Source organism: Poeciliopsis prolifica, unplaced genomic scaffold (genome assembly GCF_027474105.1).
Source record: "Poeciliopsis prolifica strain line A6 unplaced genomic scaffold, Auburn_PproV2 SCAFFOLD021, whole genome shotgun sequence".
NCBI lineage: Eukaryota > Metazoa > Chordata > Actinopteri > Cyprinodontiformes > Poeciliidae > Poeciliopsis > Poeciliopsis prolifica.
In genome coordinates, this window is record NW_026562396.1 from 4,358,638 (window position 1) to 4,376,841 (window position 18,204).

The window sequence follows — 18,204 nt, forward strand, 5'->3', positions numbered from 1 at the left end:
ATAAATACGAATATATATATATAAATTTCCCTTCTCACCCACCGCGGGTGGTTCTTATCCTCTGAGCTCGGGTCCTCTACCAGAGGCCTGGGAGCTTGAGGGTTCTGCGCAGTATCTTGGCTGTGCCAAGGACTGCACATTTCTGGACTGAGATGTCTGATGTTGTTCCTGGGATCTGTTGTAGCCACTGCTCCAGTTTGGGGGTTACTGCCCCGAGGGCCCCGATGACCACAGGTACCACTGTGGTCTTCACCTTCCAGGCCCTCTCCAGTTCTTCCCTGAGGCCCTGGTATTTCTCCAGTTTCTCGTGCTCCTTTTTCCTGATGTTGCAATCACTTGGTATTGCTACATCTACCACAACGGCTTTCCTCTGTTGTTTATCCACTACGCCAATGTCTGGTTGGTTCGCCATTACCATTCTGTCTGTCTGGATCTGGAAGTCCCACAGGATCTTAGCTCTGGCGTTCTCCACCACCTTTGGGGGTGTTTCCACTTTGATCTCGGGGTTTCCAGTCCATATTCTGCACAGATGTTTCTGTACACTATGCCTGCCACTTGGTTATGTCGTTCCATGTACGCTTTCCCTGCCAGTATCTTGCACCCTGCTGTGATGTGCTGGACTGTCTCAGGGGCCTCCTTGCACAACCTACACCTTGGGTCTTGTCTGGTGTGGTAGATCTGGGCCTCTATTGCTCTGGTGTTTAGGGCCTGTTCCTGGGCGGCCAGGATGAGGGCCTCTGTGCTGTCCTTGAGTCCAGCTTTTTCCAGCCATTGGTAGGATTTACTGATATCAGCCACTTGGGTTATTTGCTGGTGGTACATCCCATGTAGGGGCTTGTCCTCCCATGATGGTATCTCTGGCACCTCAACCTCCGTTCCCTGTTGTCTGAGACATTCACTGAGCATTGTCTGTTGAGGCTTTGTCCTGATGTATTTATGGATCTTAGTTGTTTCGTCCTGGACAGTGGTTCTCACACTCACTAGTCCTCTGCCTCCGTCCTTGCGGCTCGTGTACAGTCTCAGGGTGCTGGATTTGGGATGGAACCCTCCATGCATGGTTAGTAGCTTTCTAGTCTTAATATCTGTGGCTTTTATTTCCTCCTTTGGCCAGCTAATTATTCCAGCAGGGTATTTGATTACTGGCAGGGCATAGCTGTTTATCGCACGGATTTTGTTCTTGCCATTGAGCTGGCTTCTCAGGACTTGCCTTATTCGTTGGAGGTATTTAGCTGTGGCTCCTTTCCTTGTGGCCTCATCGAGGTTGCCATTTGCTTGTGGTATACCTAGGTACTTGTAACTGTCCTCTATGTCTGCTATTGTTCCTTGTGGGAGTGAGACTCCTTCTGTGTGGATCACCTTCCCCTCTTTGTGATCAGCCGACACACTTCTCTAGTCCGAATGACATCCCAATGTCAGTGCTGTAGATCCTGGTGGTGTGGATCAGTGAGTCGATGTCTCGCTCACTCTTGGCGTACAGCTTGATGTCATCCATGTAGAGGAGGTGACTGATGTTGGCCCCATTTTTGAGTCGGTATCCATAGCCAGTCTTGTTGATAATTTGGCTGAGGGGGTTCAGGCCTATGCAGAACAGTAGCGGGGACAGAGCATCTCCTTGGTATATGCCACATTTGATGGACACTTGTGCAAGTGGTTTGCAGTTGGCTTCAAGGGTGGTTTTCCACCCTTGAAGTTACTCGAGGCTGAGAATCAGATGGCTGATTTTACACACTATTAAAACTACGTCACATAAATGTTTACACTACCGGGCAGTTTCTCCTGTCTGAATCTGTAAGGACAGGGTGAGATGTGGCTTAAAGAAAGAAGAAAAACCAAACATTACTTTTTTTATCCATCTAATAGCTTGAGGATGCTTTCCCTCTACTTCAGAGCTTTCCAGGCCTCATCGAGTTTGCAATGAAGGCTCTCAGAATCCTGAATCCTGTTGATGTTATACATCTCTAAGCATTCAATGATCCAAGTATGCGGCATTGAGTCATAGGCTTTCTTGTAATCAATCCAAGCCATATATATATATATATGTGTGTGTGTGTGTGTGTGTGTGTGTGTGTGTGGTGTGTGTGTGTGTGCGTGTGTGTGTGGGGGGGGGGGGGGGGTGCGTGTGTGTGTGTGTGTGTGTGTGTGTGTGTGTGTGTGTGTGTGTGTGTGTGTGTGTTTGTGTTTTTTGCCATTTAAGTGGAACAGTTATTCCTCAAAACTGTTTTCTAAGTATTTTGGACTCCACAGATGAACCGTTCGCTTCAAACACAAACACGCCTCATTACAGTGTGGAAACACGCACTGTCAGTCAATTTCTTCCCTCCTTGTTTTTCTTTAGTCCCTTCCCCCAGACCGGATAACTCCTCTTCTTTCCACGAAGGTGTTGGTCAGGGAAGAGGGCCTGGGGTACCCGTTGTGACCGGTGATCCAAGCGGCATGGTGAACCACTCCAAACGCCAGACGGCTTTTGATTGGTAGGAATTCATACACTGCCAATGTCTTGTTGTTAAAGCAAATATTGTAGCCGGTTTGCACACAAACCCTGAGAGGCTAAATGTAACTTTCCATTCTTTTACCTGCACCAGCTGCAAAAAAATGTTTGCAATCATCCTGGTCGTTATGTGGAAAAGAGCTGGCAACAGATGCAAAGCACTGATAAATGGAGATGTTTTTCTTTTCTTTCTGTCTGCCATCATCATTACTTAAGATGTATTAGAGTTTTCATTGCTGCTTAGCTCTGCTGAAAGAAAATTAATGAAAACATACCACAGTATACTTTTCTGCAAACTGACATTTATTTGCACTTATTATGATGACAGTAGTACTAGAGAAATACTTTTTTTCATAGGCAAAAAATACAGGTTTTACATTTTTTAAATTATAGAGGCATCCTTTTCAGTTTATTCTTTTTTTAATATATATATATATATGTGCTTTACCAAAGCGAATAAATCTTTGTTGTGATTTATTCCTAAGAGTGTAATTACAGAAGCCTTTTCCACATGTGCTCTGCAGGACTGCTGCAGAAGCAATGGTCATGAATCCTCCAGAGCCCACCAAAGAGAAGCAAAAACAAGGCTTCTTCAAAGCCATTAAAAAGAAAAAGAAGAAGACACAAATAGTAAGATTTGCAATTCTGTCAACCATTACGTCATCCAAAAAAAGACCTGCCACGTTTTTTTTTTATGTGGATTCTGTGTTTTGTTTTTCTCTTACTGCATTTAAGCTCTCAAAAACTGATCTCAGCCATCATCAATGTGTGCAATTCCTGTAAGAATGATGAGTGACATTAATCACTGAGAGTCCCAAATGGTAATTCTGATTTACTATGAAAATGGTATATTGTCTGCAATCATTTTTAATCATAATAATCATAATAATAATAGACTGCATAGGTTGAAAACCAGGGAACTTAATGAAAAGCAATCACTACAAGCGCTCAGATAATCAGACAGTTCTGGTAAAGCTGTGGCTCAGTAAAACACATTGTGGCGTTCAGCCGTGGGACAGAATTAGCTTGTTCTATTTTCTATTGCCGTCTATTTTCATGCGTCATATCTTATTTCTGTCAAGTCCATACGTTTGTTTTTTTTTTGTTTTTGTTTTTTTTCGTTTTCCAACAATTTCTTATAGATGGATGGAAAATCAAAACGTTCTTTGCCATCAAAAAGTAGGGGTTGAAAGAAACTTCCAAACAATGGAATGTTTTTTTTCTATTGTTTTTATCTCTCTAATGAAACTTTTGTGTCAATATTACTTGTGTTTTTTAGTGTCTAATCTTATGCTGCGTTTGCAAGGCTGGTTGTGGATCAGCAGCTGGTTCTTTTACCATTTCTTCTCTATTTGCTGCCAGAAAATTGTGTTGAAAGTTTTGTGGCTGTGCATCTTTCTCTCCACAGACGGACGTGGAGGACGGAAGGAATCCGACCATCAAGAAAAGCCTTTTCCCCCTTTTTAGCTCTAAGAATAGCTTAAAGCACAACTCAGCTGGAAAAATCCTACCTGTAGTTGCCTCGCCTATGGTACAGCATCAGCCTGCGGCACCCTATCCTGCCTCACCAGTAATCTAACTTCAACTCTACAGCTGCATGCTAACTGGCACGGCTCTCACGCCGCAATGACAAGCTTTGAAATCTTCCTCAAAAGTTTCAAATTCCACATTGTGTCCTAGTTTGAGGGGATTTCAAATGATTTCTTTGCAAGCTTAAACCCGTGAGCGGTTCTGGTTTTGTGTGTGCATCCATTTGTCCTGCTGATATGAATGTTAAAATGCCGTTGCACTAATTCATGCTGCAGTGCATTTTGCTTGTGAGGCTGGCACTTTAAAAATCATTGTATCATGATGGTCTTTGACATTTTCAGCAAGATACATCTATGGTCATTCTTTGTAAATTTGTAAGATCTGGGTAGTTTCAATGTACTCTTGTAACGTTTTATCAGACAACATACATACAATACAGTATGTTATGATGTAATGCAATGTGGATTTGGAAAACACACATTTCAATCAATATATTGCAAAACGTACTTTAAGTTTTGGAGTAAAATGCAGAGAAATATTCCCACTCATTGACATCTTTTGCATCCTGTTATGTGAGAGCTGGGAAACTTCAATCGGTGGAGCATATTCAAGATGTGGGGGAAATTAATTGTTTTTCATTTCTGATTTCCTCTTTTAACCACAAATGTGACGTGTAACTGGATTTAGATTCACACGTTTCGCAGTCTGGGTGGTGCGCTGGTTTTCCTCCTAAAGTTTAGCTTTAGTCTAATGTGACCAGAGCATCTTGTGCAACGTGTCGCTGAGTCAACGACGCAGTTTGTGACAAAGTTTACACGGGACTTTTAAGGTTCTTTTTCCTGTCACTTGCCATATAGACCTGATTTGTAAAGTTTGTGAAGCTGTTGTCCTTTCAACCAACATGTCAACTTAGTTGGACGATCAAGTTTAGCTTCTCCACAACTTATTCCCGATTTATTCTTTGCTTTAATTGCACAAAGGTGGAGTCTGACATCTGAAGACGATTGAATCGTATTTAGGGGTGTCAGAGTAAATTTTGCTGTTGCCAGTGACACTGACAGAAAAGTGTTGTTGTCCTGAACAAGATCCATGTTTTTAAAATAATTTACATGTTTTCATAGTGATTAAAGCTAAAATTTAAGAAAGACTGACAGCTAATATAGATTTGATGCATGTATCACAGAATTAGCATGAGTGTGTTTCTTGGTAGTTTCATTTTAGGGACATCCTGTAAACTACTGGTTCCAGTTGAAGGACAATATATATAATGTTACCTAAATGATGATGAAGTGGTTTTTGAACTCCAAGGCCTAATACTGTGTCTTCAGACACATCAATGCGGCCTTTGGATGGAATAATTATCATTTTGCTGTCAAGCTTGAACATTGCACAGAAGGTCTATTTAAGTAATAAGTGGGTCAAAAAGTTTTGACAAGTTTTCATTTGGAATGTGGAGAGAAAGAGCTTGTTTGGCATCTCTGTGACGTGTCTGTTTTCTCAGATAATCTCCCACATCCCATTCAAACGATCATCCAGAAAGGGCTTTGCGTGTGTTTCCAGGGTTACCAACCCTCTGAAACTGTCCTTTTGTGAGCTTACAAGACAATAAGTGGTTTCAAAGACCAGAAACATGAGGCTTGTCAGCTTTCTTAAACCCTGGCAATGAATAGGGAGTTATCACCGATCATCATCATCATCACCTGTTTGCTTTTTTTTTTTTTTTTTTTTGTCAGCTACAAGGATGCATGTTGAACATCACCGGATTGGGGATGGCATCTTATTAAGTTCAATAATATCCCGGCAACACTGCAACAGAGTAAAAAACTATTGATTTTCAGCCCTGATCTTCCTTCTTTGATTTTCAGGTTACTGGGAATGGACAGGAACACCTTTCCCTTCAGAGGAGCTCCAAGTCGTCCTCCCACCACAGCAGCCGACGGAAAAACCGCGAGCGATCCCGGGACAGAGACCGCGACCGGGAACAGAGCAGGGACAGAGACCGAGACAGGGACAGGGAGAGAGACAGAGAGCGGGAGAGAGAGAACAAGAGGGAGAGAGAGAGGGAGAGGGGGAGGGAAAGAGAGAGAGTCACCGATTGGCCACCAGACAAGCCGGTGGACTCCCACTCTCAGGTATGTGTCTTTATCAAAAGGAGTGCTTTACTCCATCTGCAATAAACATTTAATTGAAATTTACTCGGAAATGGAAGCATGTAATATGTCGAGTTGAAATTCGGAAACCGTTTAGTTCTTTTTATTGTGCGCTTATTTTGAATTTCTTCAAAATGTGTCCTTAAAACTTACAGATACCAAAAACTGGAGATGCAGTTTCATGCTAATGCTGAATCACAGCTAAGAACGCTGGTTGGAAAAGAGTACATTTTATAACAAACACATTTTATAACAAACTGTTCAAAGACACAACAGAGCCAAACAGTAAAGTGAAAGAAAAATAAACTCTCTTTTTTTTTGTGAGGAATGAAATGACTCCCTGTTAACTGTGTGATTTTAAGCTGTTCTTTGTTACAAAAGATTGGAAAGGATTTGGAGACGTACTGAACGCCAGCTCCATTCAGCCTGTCAGTCTGCTTTGAAAACAAATATTCTGCTACGGCTGTCTCTGCCTGAGTGGAGAAGGCCAGTGATAAGTAATTTTGATATTCCACCTAGAATATGTGGAAAATGATCAAAAACAAATTTAAATTGGAAATCCTTACTCGATAAATGCTGCGCTGTCATGGCCGAAGAGAAGCAAGTTCGTCTGCGTTTTAGATGTGCGGACGTGTGAAGCCAGTGTCTTGGATGTGCATGCAAATGTAAGGATGTTGTTACTTCTGGTTAGTAATGAAAGAGAAAAACATATGCTAACCGCCAACCCCTGAACGGCTGAAAAAGGTCTTCATGGGACCCAGTTAAACTCTTGATTAAATCAAATTGACATAATCCTAACCTCGTTAGAATTCTGAAATTCTTTTTTTAAGAGTTTTTTTTCCCTTTTATGGTCAAATATATCTTTGTCTAATATTAGCATTTGTGCGATGATCTAGCGAAAGCAGAAGTTTGCAAGGTGATAATAATTTGCAGAACACTGAACGCCGTTTCAATTAGTTTGTTGTGATGGCGAAACCACAACGTCTCTCAAATTGTTTGTCTTTAATATTGTACTTATACTTGTTGGTCGAGCCGTTTGTTAAATCGTCCTTCAACTCAAGCTCTTCTCTTATTCCAGAGCCAACCTCTGAAGTCTCTACGTCGACTACTTCACCTCTCGCCTTCCCCCTCAAACCAAGGGCAGCCTCCTCCGCCACCTCCTCCGGACCTACGCTTCCAAGCCCCCCTCCCCAACCCGCCTCAGTCCTCCTCCAAAGCCGGCTACCCAGAGGGTCGAGGGCACACGGAGAGCAGGGGCCACTCGGGCATGAGCAGCTCAAGCCAGGCGAAGAACCGCAAGGCCAGCTACACCTTACCGGGACAGATCGAATCCAGCTGGCATGTGTCGGCTTTGCAGAGGGTGGAAGGCGCTCAGTTTACTCCAGAACAGCTGGGCATCAAGCCGGGTCAGAACGGACCTACTTTCACCCGAGCGTCCCGCACCAGGATGCCAAATCTCAACGATCTGAAGGAGACGGCCCTGTAACATCCCCCAGCCTCTCTGACGTGTCTCCGTCCTTGGAGCCTGGCCACAGACATCGTGGCACCCTGGTAAAAGTTCACAGAAATATAGTCATCTGTTGATTCTCGTGTCTCTGAAATCTACAAAGACCGAACAGGCCAGACACCAGTAAGGTGGGACGTGACTTAAGACAAGGAGGTCCCAGTGTCTTCTCTGGACGTCGGCACCACGTCAGCTTCTTCTGCTCACATCAGAGCAAGCAGATCTTTCCTGTCAAGGAGACACTGCCTGCGTGGCCTCTCTGCCGCCATCTTCTGCTTACAGAGCGCTACTGCAACGGTTGAGAAGCCGCTGTGGCATCGGTGGCCAATAAACTTAAAGGTTTTTCAAGCACTGATATTTGATAACAAAAAAAGAGAGAAAGATTTATATCAATATTATTTATTAAATATTTATTTGTTTTAAATTCAAGGATATAAGCTATAAATGACACAGTATGTAGGTTATATGGGAATAATATTTAAAAAAAATGTAGAATTAAATGTGTAATTGCAAGAGCTTTAGTTTCGACACAGAGAAATGAATAGATATATATATGTGTTGATAATAATGTCAAAAGGAGTATTTAATAATGGTGAATGTCTTTTTATGTTGAATATGATGATGTTAACATATGTTATTCTATTTTTACCCATTTTTATTTCATCAAATTGTAAACAAAGAGAAAAAGAAAAACTACTGACAAGTGAAAAACGTCTGACTTTAGATGTAGTACAGATACGACCGTCACCTTCATAACATTAGTTGTGAGGTTGTGTGATAATTCGGGACATTTGTAGACATTGTTCGTTAGGAGACCAACCAGAGGGTGACAGCTTGACGTGCACTGGAAGTAACAAGATCAAAAGTGATGCTGCCTCGGTAGGAAGAAAATGCCCCGTTTTTGTGGCATATAAATTGACCATAGTAAGTCGTTTCAAACTATTTCCACCTTCAATTTGATATATATCCTAATACAGTTCAATCGAAAACCAAACAGTAAAAACCTGCTCATGGACGTGTGTGTTCAGTTGGAGTCATACTTAGCTAAGGCACCTTTTTTTTATTGAGTTTCAGCGTTTTGTCTAGTGTGAGTATATAACGACAGCACATCTTACCAAGGTCGTATTTGCTAAATCGAAATGGGAAGGGTTGTAAATGTAATTAATTCCAGGGTTTCCCCCAGAAAACGTGCAAAGCCCAGAGCTCTGGACGCTCGGGCCGGCCGTCATCCGGCCAGCCGTCCGGTTTTTGAGCTAAAAAAAATTTTTAAGTTGACATGAAATTTGAAAATTTAACTTGATAGTTATTGGAAGACTGGAGGATTAATACCTAAACTCTGAAGTCTTAAAATAAGGTAAATGATTGTGGAAAACCCTGCAATCAAAATTTCAGGGTCTTTTTTTAAAAGTTTTCAGCAAACACTTGAATGTTTTAGGTCTAAACTAGCTGGTATTTGGACCTGGAAGCAAAGCCGGAAATGAAATCATGAGTTCCAGCTTGAAAAAAGTAAGCCCACAACATGATGCTGCCAACACTCTGCTTCACTGTGAGTGTGGTGTCATTTTGTTCTTGTGTTGAACATGACAAGTGTTTGCTGAGAAATAGACAAAAGAGAGTAAAGCTGCAAATGCTGAAACTGAATAAGAAAGTGGTTCCAAAAAAGTTGAGTTTGTCGATTATGACAGATTTTTCTTTTTTTTCTTCTTCTTCTTTTTCTCTCTTTGACTTATTGAATTGTACATATCACAATGAAGGTGAAATGCTATTTTTTACGATTATTTATGGTCAGAATATTTTTTACACCACCAACTCATGTCCTACTTCTGGTGATACTGTTTTTTAAACGTGCCCTAATTTTCTGTCTTTTATCAAACAACAAACAGCTCTCCAGCTTCATGCTGCCATTTTGGGTTTGTCTACAACCTTCCCATGAGGCGACAGGCGTCTTTGCTCATGTTAACCTCTGGAACATGTGACTTATAACTCTGAAGATTGTTTCAAAAAGGTATACCTTACTTACAGCCATTAAGATCTTACAGGATAAGTCTGGGTATAGTTTATAGTTTAATACTGAATTCTTGAAATCCAAAACTTTGTAACCCTGTCATTGTTATATATATATATATATATATATATATATATATTATATATATATATATATATATATATATATATATAATATATATATATATATATGTATATATATATATATATATGTATATATATATATATAGAGAGAGAGAGAGAGAGAGAGAGAGAGAGAGAAAGTAAAAAGTAAGAAAGAGAAATTAGTTTCATATTCACAGGTGAAGAACTTCAAAAATAAAGCTTAAAATATTTTACTATAACAGTCGAGCCAACTTCTAATGAAGCAAACACTACAATCTTTGTAGCTTTGCTTAGTTTTAGGACTGGATTTTACTCTCGAAACTGGTTACAAAAAATGATCCCAGACTTATTCTGTAATCTATGTTTACATCTTCTGTGTGCATTTTAAAGCTCGTGCCATCATCTTTTTGTAAATGCCTCTTTTGTAAACAATTTTAAACATCTGAACTTTTAATTCCCTGTTTGCATTACTTTTAACATCAGCAGTCATGATCAGGGATGAATTCACTCGAAACTTGATTATTTAAAATGATAATAATAATCAAGCAAAAGATCAGCTTATCTTGTGACATGTGGATGGTTAAAAAAAAGATAACACTTTGAGGCCTGTGTGAAGTTATAATGCAATGTTTCCTCTAAGCTCTGACAGTGTTCCCCGTTCCTTCCTCCTTTAAAATATTAGACTCATTACACGTTTCATTCAAAGATGGACATGAAGATCACGTCTACCAGAATGCAGCTTCAATTTAATGGAGAACCAATTGACAACATGGCTGATAGAAAGCAATAACATCAAGAAACAATCTCAAAGTAATGTGGGTTGGTCACATTTAAAAATTAAATTGAAGCAGAGACGACTTCCTGCAGTATGTTGGGAAGCAGGGAAGTGAAGATAGTTCCATCATTCTGCAATATTTTCCCAGTGCTACTGTATCTCACCCTGAGCTTGGCTCATATCAAACACAGTGAAACTGTCCCATAAAGCTGTGCAACTGTGCAAACACTTAGTGCTAATTATTGTAAATGACTGCTGGTGTGGGTTTGTTTATGTCCTGTGTGGACAGAGGGGTGACAAAGCTTGCCTTGCCAGTGACCCGAAGCCTTACAGTCAGATCACTGACTCAACAGTTCTTGGTACAAAAGGCTCCAGTCACTCAAACATGGGAAGATGACGTTCTGTTCCCAAATATGAATGTGTTTCCTAAAACATCTTCTGTTTTATTTTCTGTTTTTCCATGAGCTATTTTCCACCTCTGACAGGGTGTAAATACAAATAGCAGAGTGTATCTATGCTGACCATTCTAATTAAAAAAATATGATAGGGTCTCATAATAAATACCGACTGTACATTTTTTGCACGAGTCATATCTTTTGTTCCACAGACACAACATTAAAAAAAAGACTAGACACAACATATGTGTGGGTTTAATCTAGGAAAACAATTTAAAGGTACAGTAAAGGACACATCTTCGATTTGGGAGGGCATCCCAAAGCATCATGGGAAAAGAACGGGACGTTTTATCACAAACACAACACGGCAACAGTGAAGCTACCCGGGAAAAGAACTAACAAAAACTAAGTTAACAAGAAGGAAAGGAGAAGGTATTTAAATGGAAAGCAGCCCTATGTAAACCTACTGAATGTTACTGTTTGCATTCCATGGAGCATAAAGTCACTCGGGATAACAAGTTAAATATTGATCACTTTCAGGAATCATTGAAATTGTGGTTTAAATCACAGGTTTCAAAAGGTTTGAGACGAAGCAAATGAAAATATGCTTGTAGTAAAATGTAGATTTGATCTGTTTTTGTAAACCAACAATGTCTTCACACTAAACAGCTCTCTGCCGCAGGAGCTTTTGCATTTGTTCCTTAGAGCTAAACAAAAATGAAAACTTGGCCTCTGGATCATTCTTATTGTTTGCATGTCGGCTGTGTGCATTCACATCTCATTACTTATGGGTTGTACCGCATTGTTCTGTGCAGCAATGAGCCCAGTTTGCCAATCACAGAGAAACAAACTGTACAGTAAGCGCTTGTGACATCACTCTTTCAGAAAATAAATACTTAAAATAGCTCACATTCATTTTCAGAAGATCTTTAATTTAAGACAAAGTGCACAAGGAAACCGATCACCTTTTGGAAAAGACATTAATTAATTTTCCTTTTTTATGGAAAGAATGAAATTAAATTATCTCGCTAATCTGGATTCAAGACCAGAAAGAGTTTTGATTTTTGTACCTATGCGAGATATTTTTCATAATGTAACATATTTAACTAATGAATAGACTTGGTGTGTATTTCATGGACTGTCTGGTTCCTTCACACAACACCACAAACCAGTGGCAACGAACCCCTCATAGCAACGCTGCCTCTTCTCCTCAGCCACTAATTATTGCTTTGAATTTATGCCATTTCATTGCAAACCGAGCCACCCTTTGAGAACTCTTCAAACCGGAGCCCCGGCGAGAGAGATTGGTGTAGCACAGACAAAGCAGAGCGGACTGAATGAAAGCACACTGCACATATCAAACAAACCTAGTTTAATGGAAGCACGTCGGATGCAAAAACGGTTTGAGGTCGTGAATATTTCAGGGTCAATTTGTTTTCCTGGAGATCTGTGAATACATAATCAAATGCCACGCAGGGGTCTGGGACAATGCTTTGAGGGATGCGAGGAGGAGAGATTCACATGCACTTCTTCATGCAGAGCAGCAACTCCACGCGCAGAGCAATGCGAGTGTGCCATCCGAGGGGGAGAATGCGGATGAAGCGAGCCACGATGGGCGGCCTGAGGAGGTTCTGGACGGATGATGAGCGGTCAGAGTTTCCATAAAACACCTGAGGAAGGAAGGTAATGGTAAGATGTGATCAGAGAAGAAAGGAAGAGCAGTGAAGGATTGACTGGATAAACCGACAGCTCAGACATTTTTAAGTGAGGTTCTTTTAAGGTATTATCGGTAACATCTCCCTTACCCAAAGTACAAAGGTGTCAAATCGCAGTGAGTTTGTAGACAAGAGTAAATCCTCAGAGTGGTGGAAGGCTTAAGGTGGGTCAGAAAGACCCACATTTTACCTGACTGCAGCTTTTGAAGAACAGGCTGGATGTACGACTGAAGCCTGTCACAGTTATCAGAGTCAAACCAACACATTAACCATCATAATCACTGTTCAGTTGAGAGAAAAAAACCCACACCAACTTATAAAAGGGGAGATGGTTAATATAAAATAATATGTCACTGGATCCAGAAGTAATAATAATAATCAGTAGAAAAACCTTTAAACTCTTTTCATAATTGATAAACTGCTTTTTGCAGATTCCCACTGGTCCTGGTGAACCCTGTCCCTGACATTAATGTTACTTTCATTTAGAACAAATTATGTTTGTAAGCCTTGAATGTTGCTACAAAACTAAACCTAGCAGGTGTGTGTTTAGTTTTGTGCTTGAATGTAGCGAGAAACTTGCTAAAAGTATTGAGAATGCGATTTCGTAAGAGTCTGAAAGCAGTTAATTGGTGTACTTTAGATTCTTATTTAAAAAAGAAAAGTTGGTATGTCTGTCAACTGCTAACTTGTTACATTATTTTTGGAAACATTTAAAATTGCTAAATAAAATTATGTTCCAAAAGCAAAATTACAGCATCAATGTCACCAAAAACGACACGGTTTCAAACAAACATTGTAGATTATTTTTGTCCAGGATGTTGTCGCTCTACTGACCCTGTTGTTCCCAGTTTGGTCTTTGTAATAAATCCAGTTGAGCTTCTCGTCTGTGCGGTACTGGACGCTGTACTTGGTGACCCACTCGTCGGCATCACAGCGGCCCTGAGAGAGGATCCCCGAAACCACCATCACCTCCTTCAGGTCGATCTGGAGCCACTGACTGTTGTCCTGGAATTTGGACAGCCAAGCACACCTTGGAGAAGAAACGGGGATGTGAAAACAAAACCCAAACGTGATCGCCAGGCCGCTTCATTATAAGAGAACGAAACTTTGTCGAATCATATTTATTTTTTTAGGTTTGGAGGAAAAGGAGAAGCTGTTCAAATGTCTTCATTAATATCAATAGAATGTTATATTTATTAAAGAATGAGGACTTAATTTAGCAGAAATCAAATTGATAAAATAAACAATGAGGCTCTCAGTGTTGTTCATACTTCCATGTTATGAACAAAGGGACATATTGCACGACCTTGACCGGTTGTGTGAGCCATATTGTGTTTCTTCTTACTGTTCCACACAGATTGTAAGAACATAGTTTTTGTTTTTTCCATTATGTTGGCACAAAACTCAGCAATATGTGGTAAAATGGAAACAGACTATAAAAACATGCAGATATTTAAATGTTATGATCACACTGTGCTGTGAAAAGGTTTTTGTTTCATTGTAGGGCCTTTCTATGTTTTTGCAACATGTGCTTCAGACTATCAAATTTCAATACATGACAAAAGATGACAAAAAATAAACAGTTTTCAAATTATGTGTTCTTTGATCAAGAATACAAAATAATGTATCCGGCTCTTTGTGAAACCGTAACTTCCACCTTATTAAAATATGAACTAACAGACTGCATTTCCTTGTTTAGGCCAGATTACTGCTAAAACAGTGAACTTAAGAGACCACTCAATCAGAAACCTCTCAGAAAGTTATTTACATCACTGCATGGCTGTAGTAATGCAAATATATTGTTTCTGTTGTTTTAAATAAATTCAAATTTCACTTTGACTTACCCGAAGCCTTGGCTGTTGAGCCTGGCTTTGCTCGGGAGCCATGAGGAGAACCAGCCGGTGTACTGCTCCTGGTTAGAGCAGGTGACTTGGTCTGGACTCACAGATCCTGCCTCGAATCCAAGAGGCCTGTGATACGGACACTCTGCAAGTCAAGCAAAGTTGACCAATTTAGATGCTTTTTATTGTCGCCATTTGTTTGGGAAGAAGTGAACAGATGGAGCTCATTGAGAGGAGGACATGAACAGGAGCAGTAAGCCACTGACGTTTTGACCACCAAATGGTCACCGCAAAAGCCTCTTTGGATTTCTAGTCTTCATCCTTTCCGCTTTGCCCTCCGCCCCCTCCAACACGGAAGACCCCAGCTGCGTGCAGCCGCAACATGACCCACATTTCTTCCTAAAAGCCAACAGCTTAATTCTTCACAGTGAGAGCTCAGTGATGTCCATTAGGACGGCAGGAGAGCAGATGGCCATCCACTCCTCTTGACTGTGGCTCCATGTTGCCCCGGTGCTGCAAGCTCTCCCTTTCTCTAAGCCGGGTTCAGAAATTTCACTACAAGCATATGAACGAGGGAGAAGATGGAGGTGAGTGAGAGCCGATTTGTTGATACATGCAATAAGACCTGGCTCTTCTGTTTACCGCTGCTTCAAGACTGTCAGGGGAAGGGATGCATTCGCTGTAATCCCGGCATTACGACGTTCACAGCAGAGCTTCTGTTTGAGTCAGGAGATAAGTGTTTGCATAACAATGACTCAAATGCCTCTGTAGTCCTCCCTTTGTAAATTATAAATGTTCGGATGGTTGAAATAATAGAAATTCCTGGTGGTGAGACACAGAGGGGGGAGGCAAAATGCCGACTGCAGCACAAAGTGCTCATTCAGGCCCGTCATTCATCATCGCAGGGTCTGTGTTGTACTAATAGCTAGTTTCTGTTATTCTGTGATTGGTGCAGTCTAACAGGAGCTGCATCATGTTCTGGCAGGATGATTATCTGCTGAACTTGTGTGTCTTTGCTGTCACCGGTTGCCATGCAATTTGTGGCTCAGATGACGCTCGCTTATTCACTTGTATCACTTGTAATCAGTGTTGATCTCTTCTGCAAGTCTGCCATGGTTTAAATCTGATCAGGCTCACCGTGGCTGCCTTCACCGGGTTGGAGCGGCTGCCTCTGGTTATTAACAGAGGAGATAAAACAAACTATTTCTTGTGGATTTAATGTTTGGTAAGAGCTTAGACCAAAGATGTCATTGGACGTTTTCATGTCTCAAGTTTCCAGGTTTTACCCTTCTGTTCTTTTCATGGCTCTGTCGTCACGTAACGTCGTCACCTTCTCAGAGGATACCCAGTGGAGCATGTCCACCCTGTGGTGTTAAATCTGGACTCTGACTCTTTCATGCCCAATGCATTGTCTCTCTGCGTATAAACAAACGTAATGGTTCTTTATAGGAAATCTGAGGATTTAGTTTTAATGACTTCACATATGGATTTCATCAAATAATAGACTTCCAGGCGTTAAATAGTTTATAACAATCCAGGCAGGGAGAGAATAATTTTTCAATAAGTCCAGTATGAGATTTCACAAAAAAAAAAAAAAAAACATTTGCAGAATCACTTTAAACAGAACATGTTTGCTCAGAGCGATAGAGAAGTGCAAGCATGTGTGCTGAGGCATTTACCTGGCATGCAATCCACTCCTTTCACCATAGAGCCAGACCCCATGATGGAAAACTCTGTTGGAGATTCGGCTCCATCGCAGTCACATTTGCAAGACTTGGTGGTCCATGCCTCAGAAGCGGCAGTCTGATTCCAAAAATAAAAAAATTAAAAATGCAGCGGCATTTGAAAAATTCAACATGTTTTTGTTTGCATGATTGAAAAAGGTTGCAATATTGTTATTATCTTAGGGGTTTTCATACCTCTTGAGCATGAATCCTGAGGAGCACTGTCCAACCAGATGGTCAGAGAAGAGGAGAGGGTGAGGGGGGGGCAGCCAACACAGGAGAGAGAAGAACAAGAAGATGCTAAGGACACGACAAACACCCACTCTGTTGATGAAATCTGTTAATTTGACCACATTAAACAAATGTAAACAAATAACAGAATGAAACTTTCAAACTTAGACATACGTCCTGCTGGATTCCTCAACAGAAAGAGTCATTCTGACATCAGCTTTCTAAAACTTCAGATTAGGTTTCTGAGCAGGTGAGGACAGATTGAGTTGCTGCCATTGAAATCGTACCGTCAGTTCCTAGAAGAAGTAGAGCGAGCAGAGAGTGCTGCACGATGAGCGCCATCTTCCAACCCGCTTCCACACCAGACTGGACTCACAAATGAGTGAGCAGCAGGGACAAGAGAGACTGGATTACAGTAATCCACAGGACGTTAATGGCCCTACCTAATACCATCCTTATCTGACAAAGCCCCTCCTACAGCCGGTAACGCACCATCATGACAGCCATCAGCAGGTTCAAAATCGCTGGAAGTCATTGGGACGGCACAAGGGTCAGCTCAGAAATCCTACACACACACACACACACACACACACACACACACACACACACCCACACACACCCACACACACCCAAATGTGTGTGTGTGAGGCTTGTGTGTATGTCAGATGCTTATGATGACCTTCAGCAAGTTGTCTTTCCCACATCTAGACACCAAAAAAGTGGCAAGTGGGTGAGTATGTATATAAATAGCCTAACAGGAGGGATAAAGAAAAAAAATGGATTTTTCTGTTTTCCACTTTGTTGTTAAACTATTAATAAGTCAAGGACATGGAAAGTATGCATCCCACTCCGCATTAACTTTTAAGAGATCGACAGTCATAAAGCAAAGCGCAGCTCTAAATTATGTGACCACATGTTGTTATTTCTATTTGAGCCAGATTTTTCCCTCCTGCAGAAAGCTCCTGATCCCCCACTGAGGACTTTACAGCCAGGTGGGTGAAAGTAATTGAGCCTGATTAAGCAAAGCTGTTTTCAATTTGCGTTCATTAAAACCTCCTATTCAGTACTAACACAGCTCGTCTGATTTTCTTGGGAGCAGAGTAAAGGGCTGCTCTAGCGGCTTTATTTTTATATATGTATATAAATTGGATGCCTGTTTTTGACTGAACACAACAAAATGAAGGCACCTGTTCAAGCAGCTCACTGGATTCCTGCAAAGAAAACCAGGCGAGTTCGAGATCACTCCAAATTCATCTACAAAACTCATAAAGAGGTCAGAGCTGCTGTTGTGTCTAAGAACTGTATATATAAGACTGTTTTGGATGACACATTTTTATCCTGCGCATAAAGATCATCTTCCAAATCCTTGGGCTTAACTTCTTTTTTTTTTTTCTTTTTTTTTATGTGTCTAACCTTAACAGGTTAATTGTGCAAAAACAGAAATTCCAGCTTTCCTGTCCAGTCGGCATCTCTGTTTCCCCAGACCTCTCCTGCTCAGACTGGTCAGCTCTGAAGCATCTCGGCTGTCGAAGAGCAACAGACTGAAACTCATCACTCTGCAGGAGGTTGACGCTGCGATCGCGATCTTAAAAAAGATGACTCGTACAAGAGCTGCTGCGTGAACTGTTGGACTCTTCTCGTGGTATTAATAAAAGCAAAACATTTTTAAACTGTGGTGCTTCTGTCTCGGTTTGTAGGTATGTAGAATCTAGTGACATCTTGCTGTAAAGAAGGGAACAATT

The 18,204-nt window shown here is 41.0% G+C and overlaps 2 protein-coding genes across 7 annotated transcripts in view; one reads left to right on the forward strand and one right to left on the reverse strand.

Annotated features, from left to right (window-relative positions):
- Positions 1-9,787, forward strand: part of cdkl5 (cyclin-dependent kinase-like 5) — a 35,588-nt gene extending 25,801 nt beyond the window's left edge. For 3 of the 6 annotated variants that reach the window (XM_055045038.1, XM_055045042.1, XM_055045039.1), the window contains 5 exons: positions 2,336-2,471; positions 3,013-3,118; positions 3,897-4,058; positions 5,884-6,150; positions 7,247-9,787. In XM_055045038.1, coding sequence (XP_054901013.1) covers positions 2,336-2,471; positions 3,013-3,118; positions 3,897-4,058; positions 5,884-6,150; positions 7,247-7,654 — 1,079 coding nt within the window. In that variant the 3' untranslated portion in view covers positions 7,655-9,787. The remainder of the gene's footprint in view (positions 1-2,335; positions 2,472-3,012; positions 3,119-3,896; positions 4,059-5,883; positions 6,151-7,246) is intronic. The other 3 variants (XM_055045040.1, XM_055045041.1, XM_055045043.1) reach the window with 3 other exon arrangements.
- Positions 9,788-11,190: 1,403 nt separating this feature from the next.
- rs1a (retinoschisin 1a) lies at positions 11,191-16,862 on the reverse strand. The gene is made up of 6 exons (XM_055044997.1): positions 16,750-16,862; positions 16,427-16,452; positions 16,187-16,310; positions 14,511-14,652; positions 13,501-13,696; positions 11,191-12,621 (listed from the first exon to the last, which is right to left on the reverse strand). The coding sequence occupies exons 1-6, from the start codon at positions 16,802-16,804 to the stop codon at positions 12,469-12,471; spliced, it is 696 nt and encodes a 231-aa protein (XP_054900972.1). The 5' UTR covers positions 16,805-16,862; the 3' UTR covers positions 11,191-12,468.
- Positions 16,863-18,204: the final 1,342 nt, after the last annotated feature.

Excerpts from the sequence above, each read along its gene's own strand:
- rs1a (XM_055044997.1), bottom strand. The coding sequence starts at position 16,804 with ATGGCGCTCATCGTGCAGCACTCTCTGCTCGCTCTACTTCTTCTAGGA. Across the intron at positions 16,453-16,749 it reads ACTTCTTCTAGGAACTGACG|TGCTCCTCAGGATTCATGCT; the intron begins GTACGATTTCAA and ends CTGGTTGGACAG. Across the intron at positions 13,697-14,510 it reads CTCAACAGCCAAGGCTTCGG|GTGTGCTTGGCTGTCCAAAT; the intron begins GTAAGTCAAAGT and ends TTCTTCTCCAAG.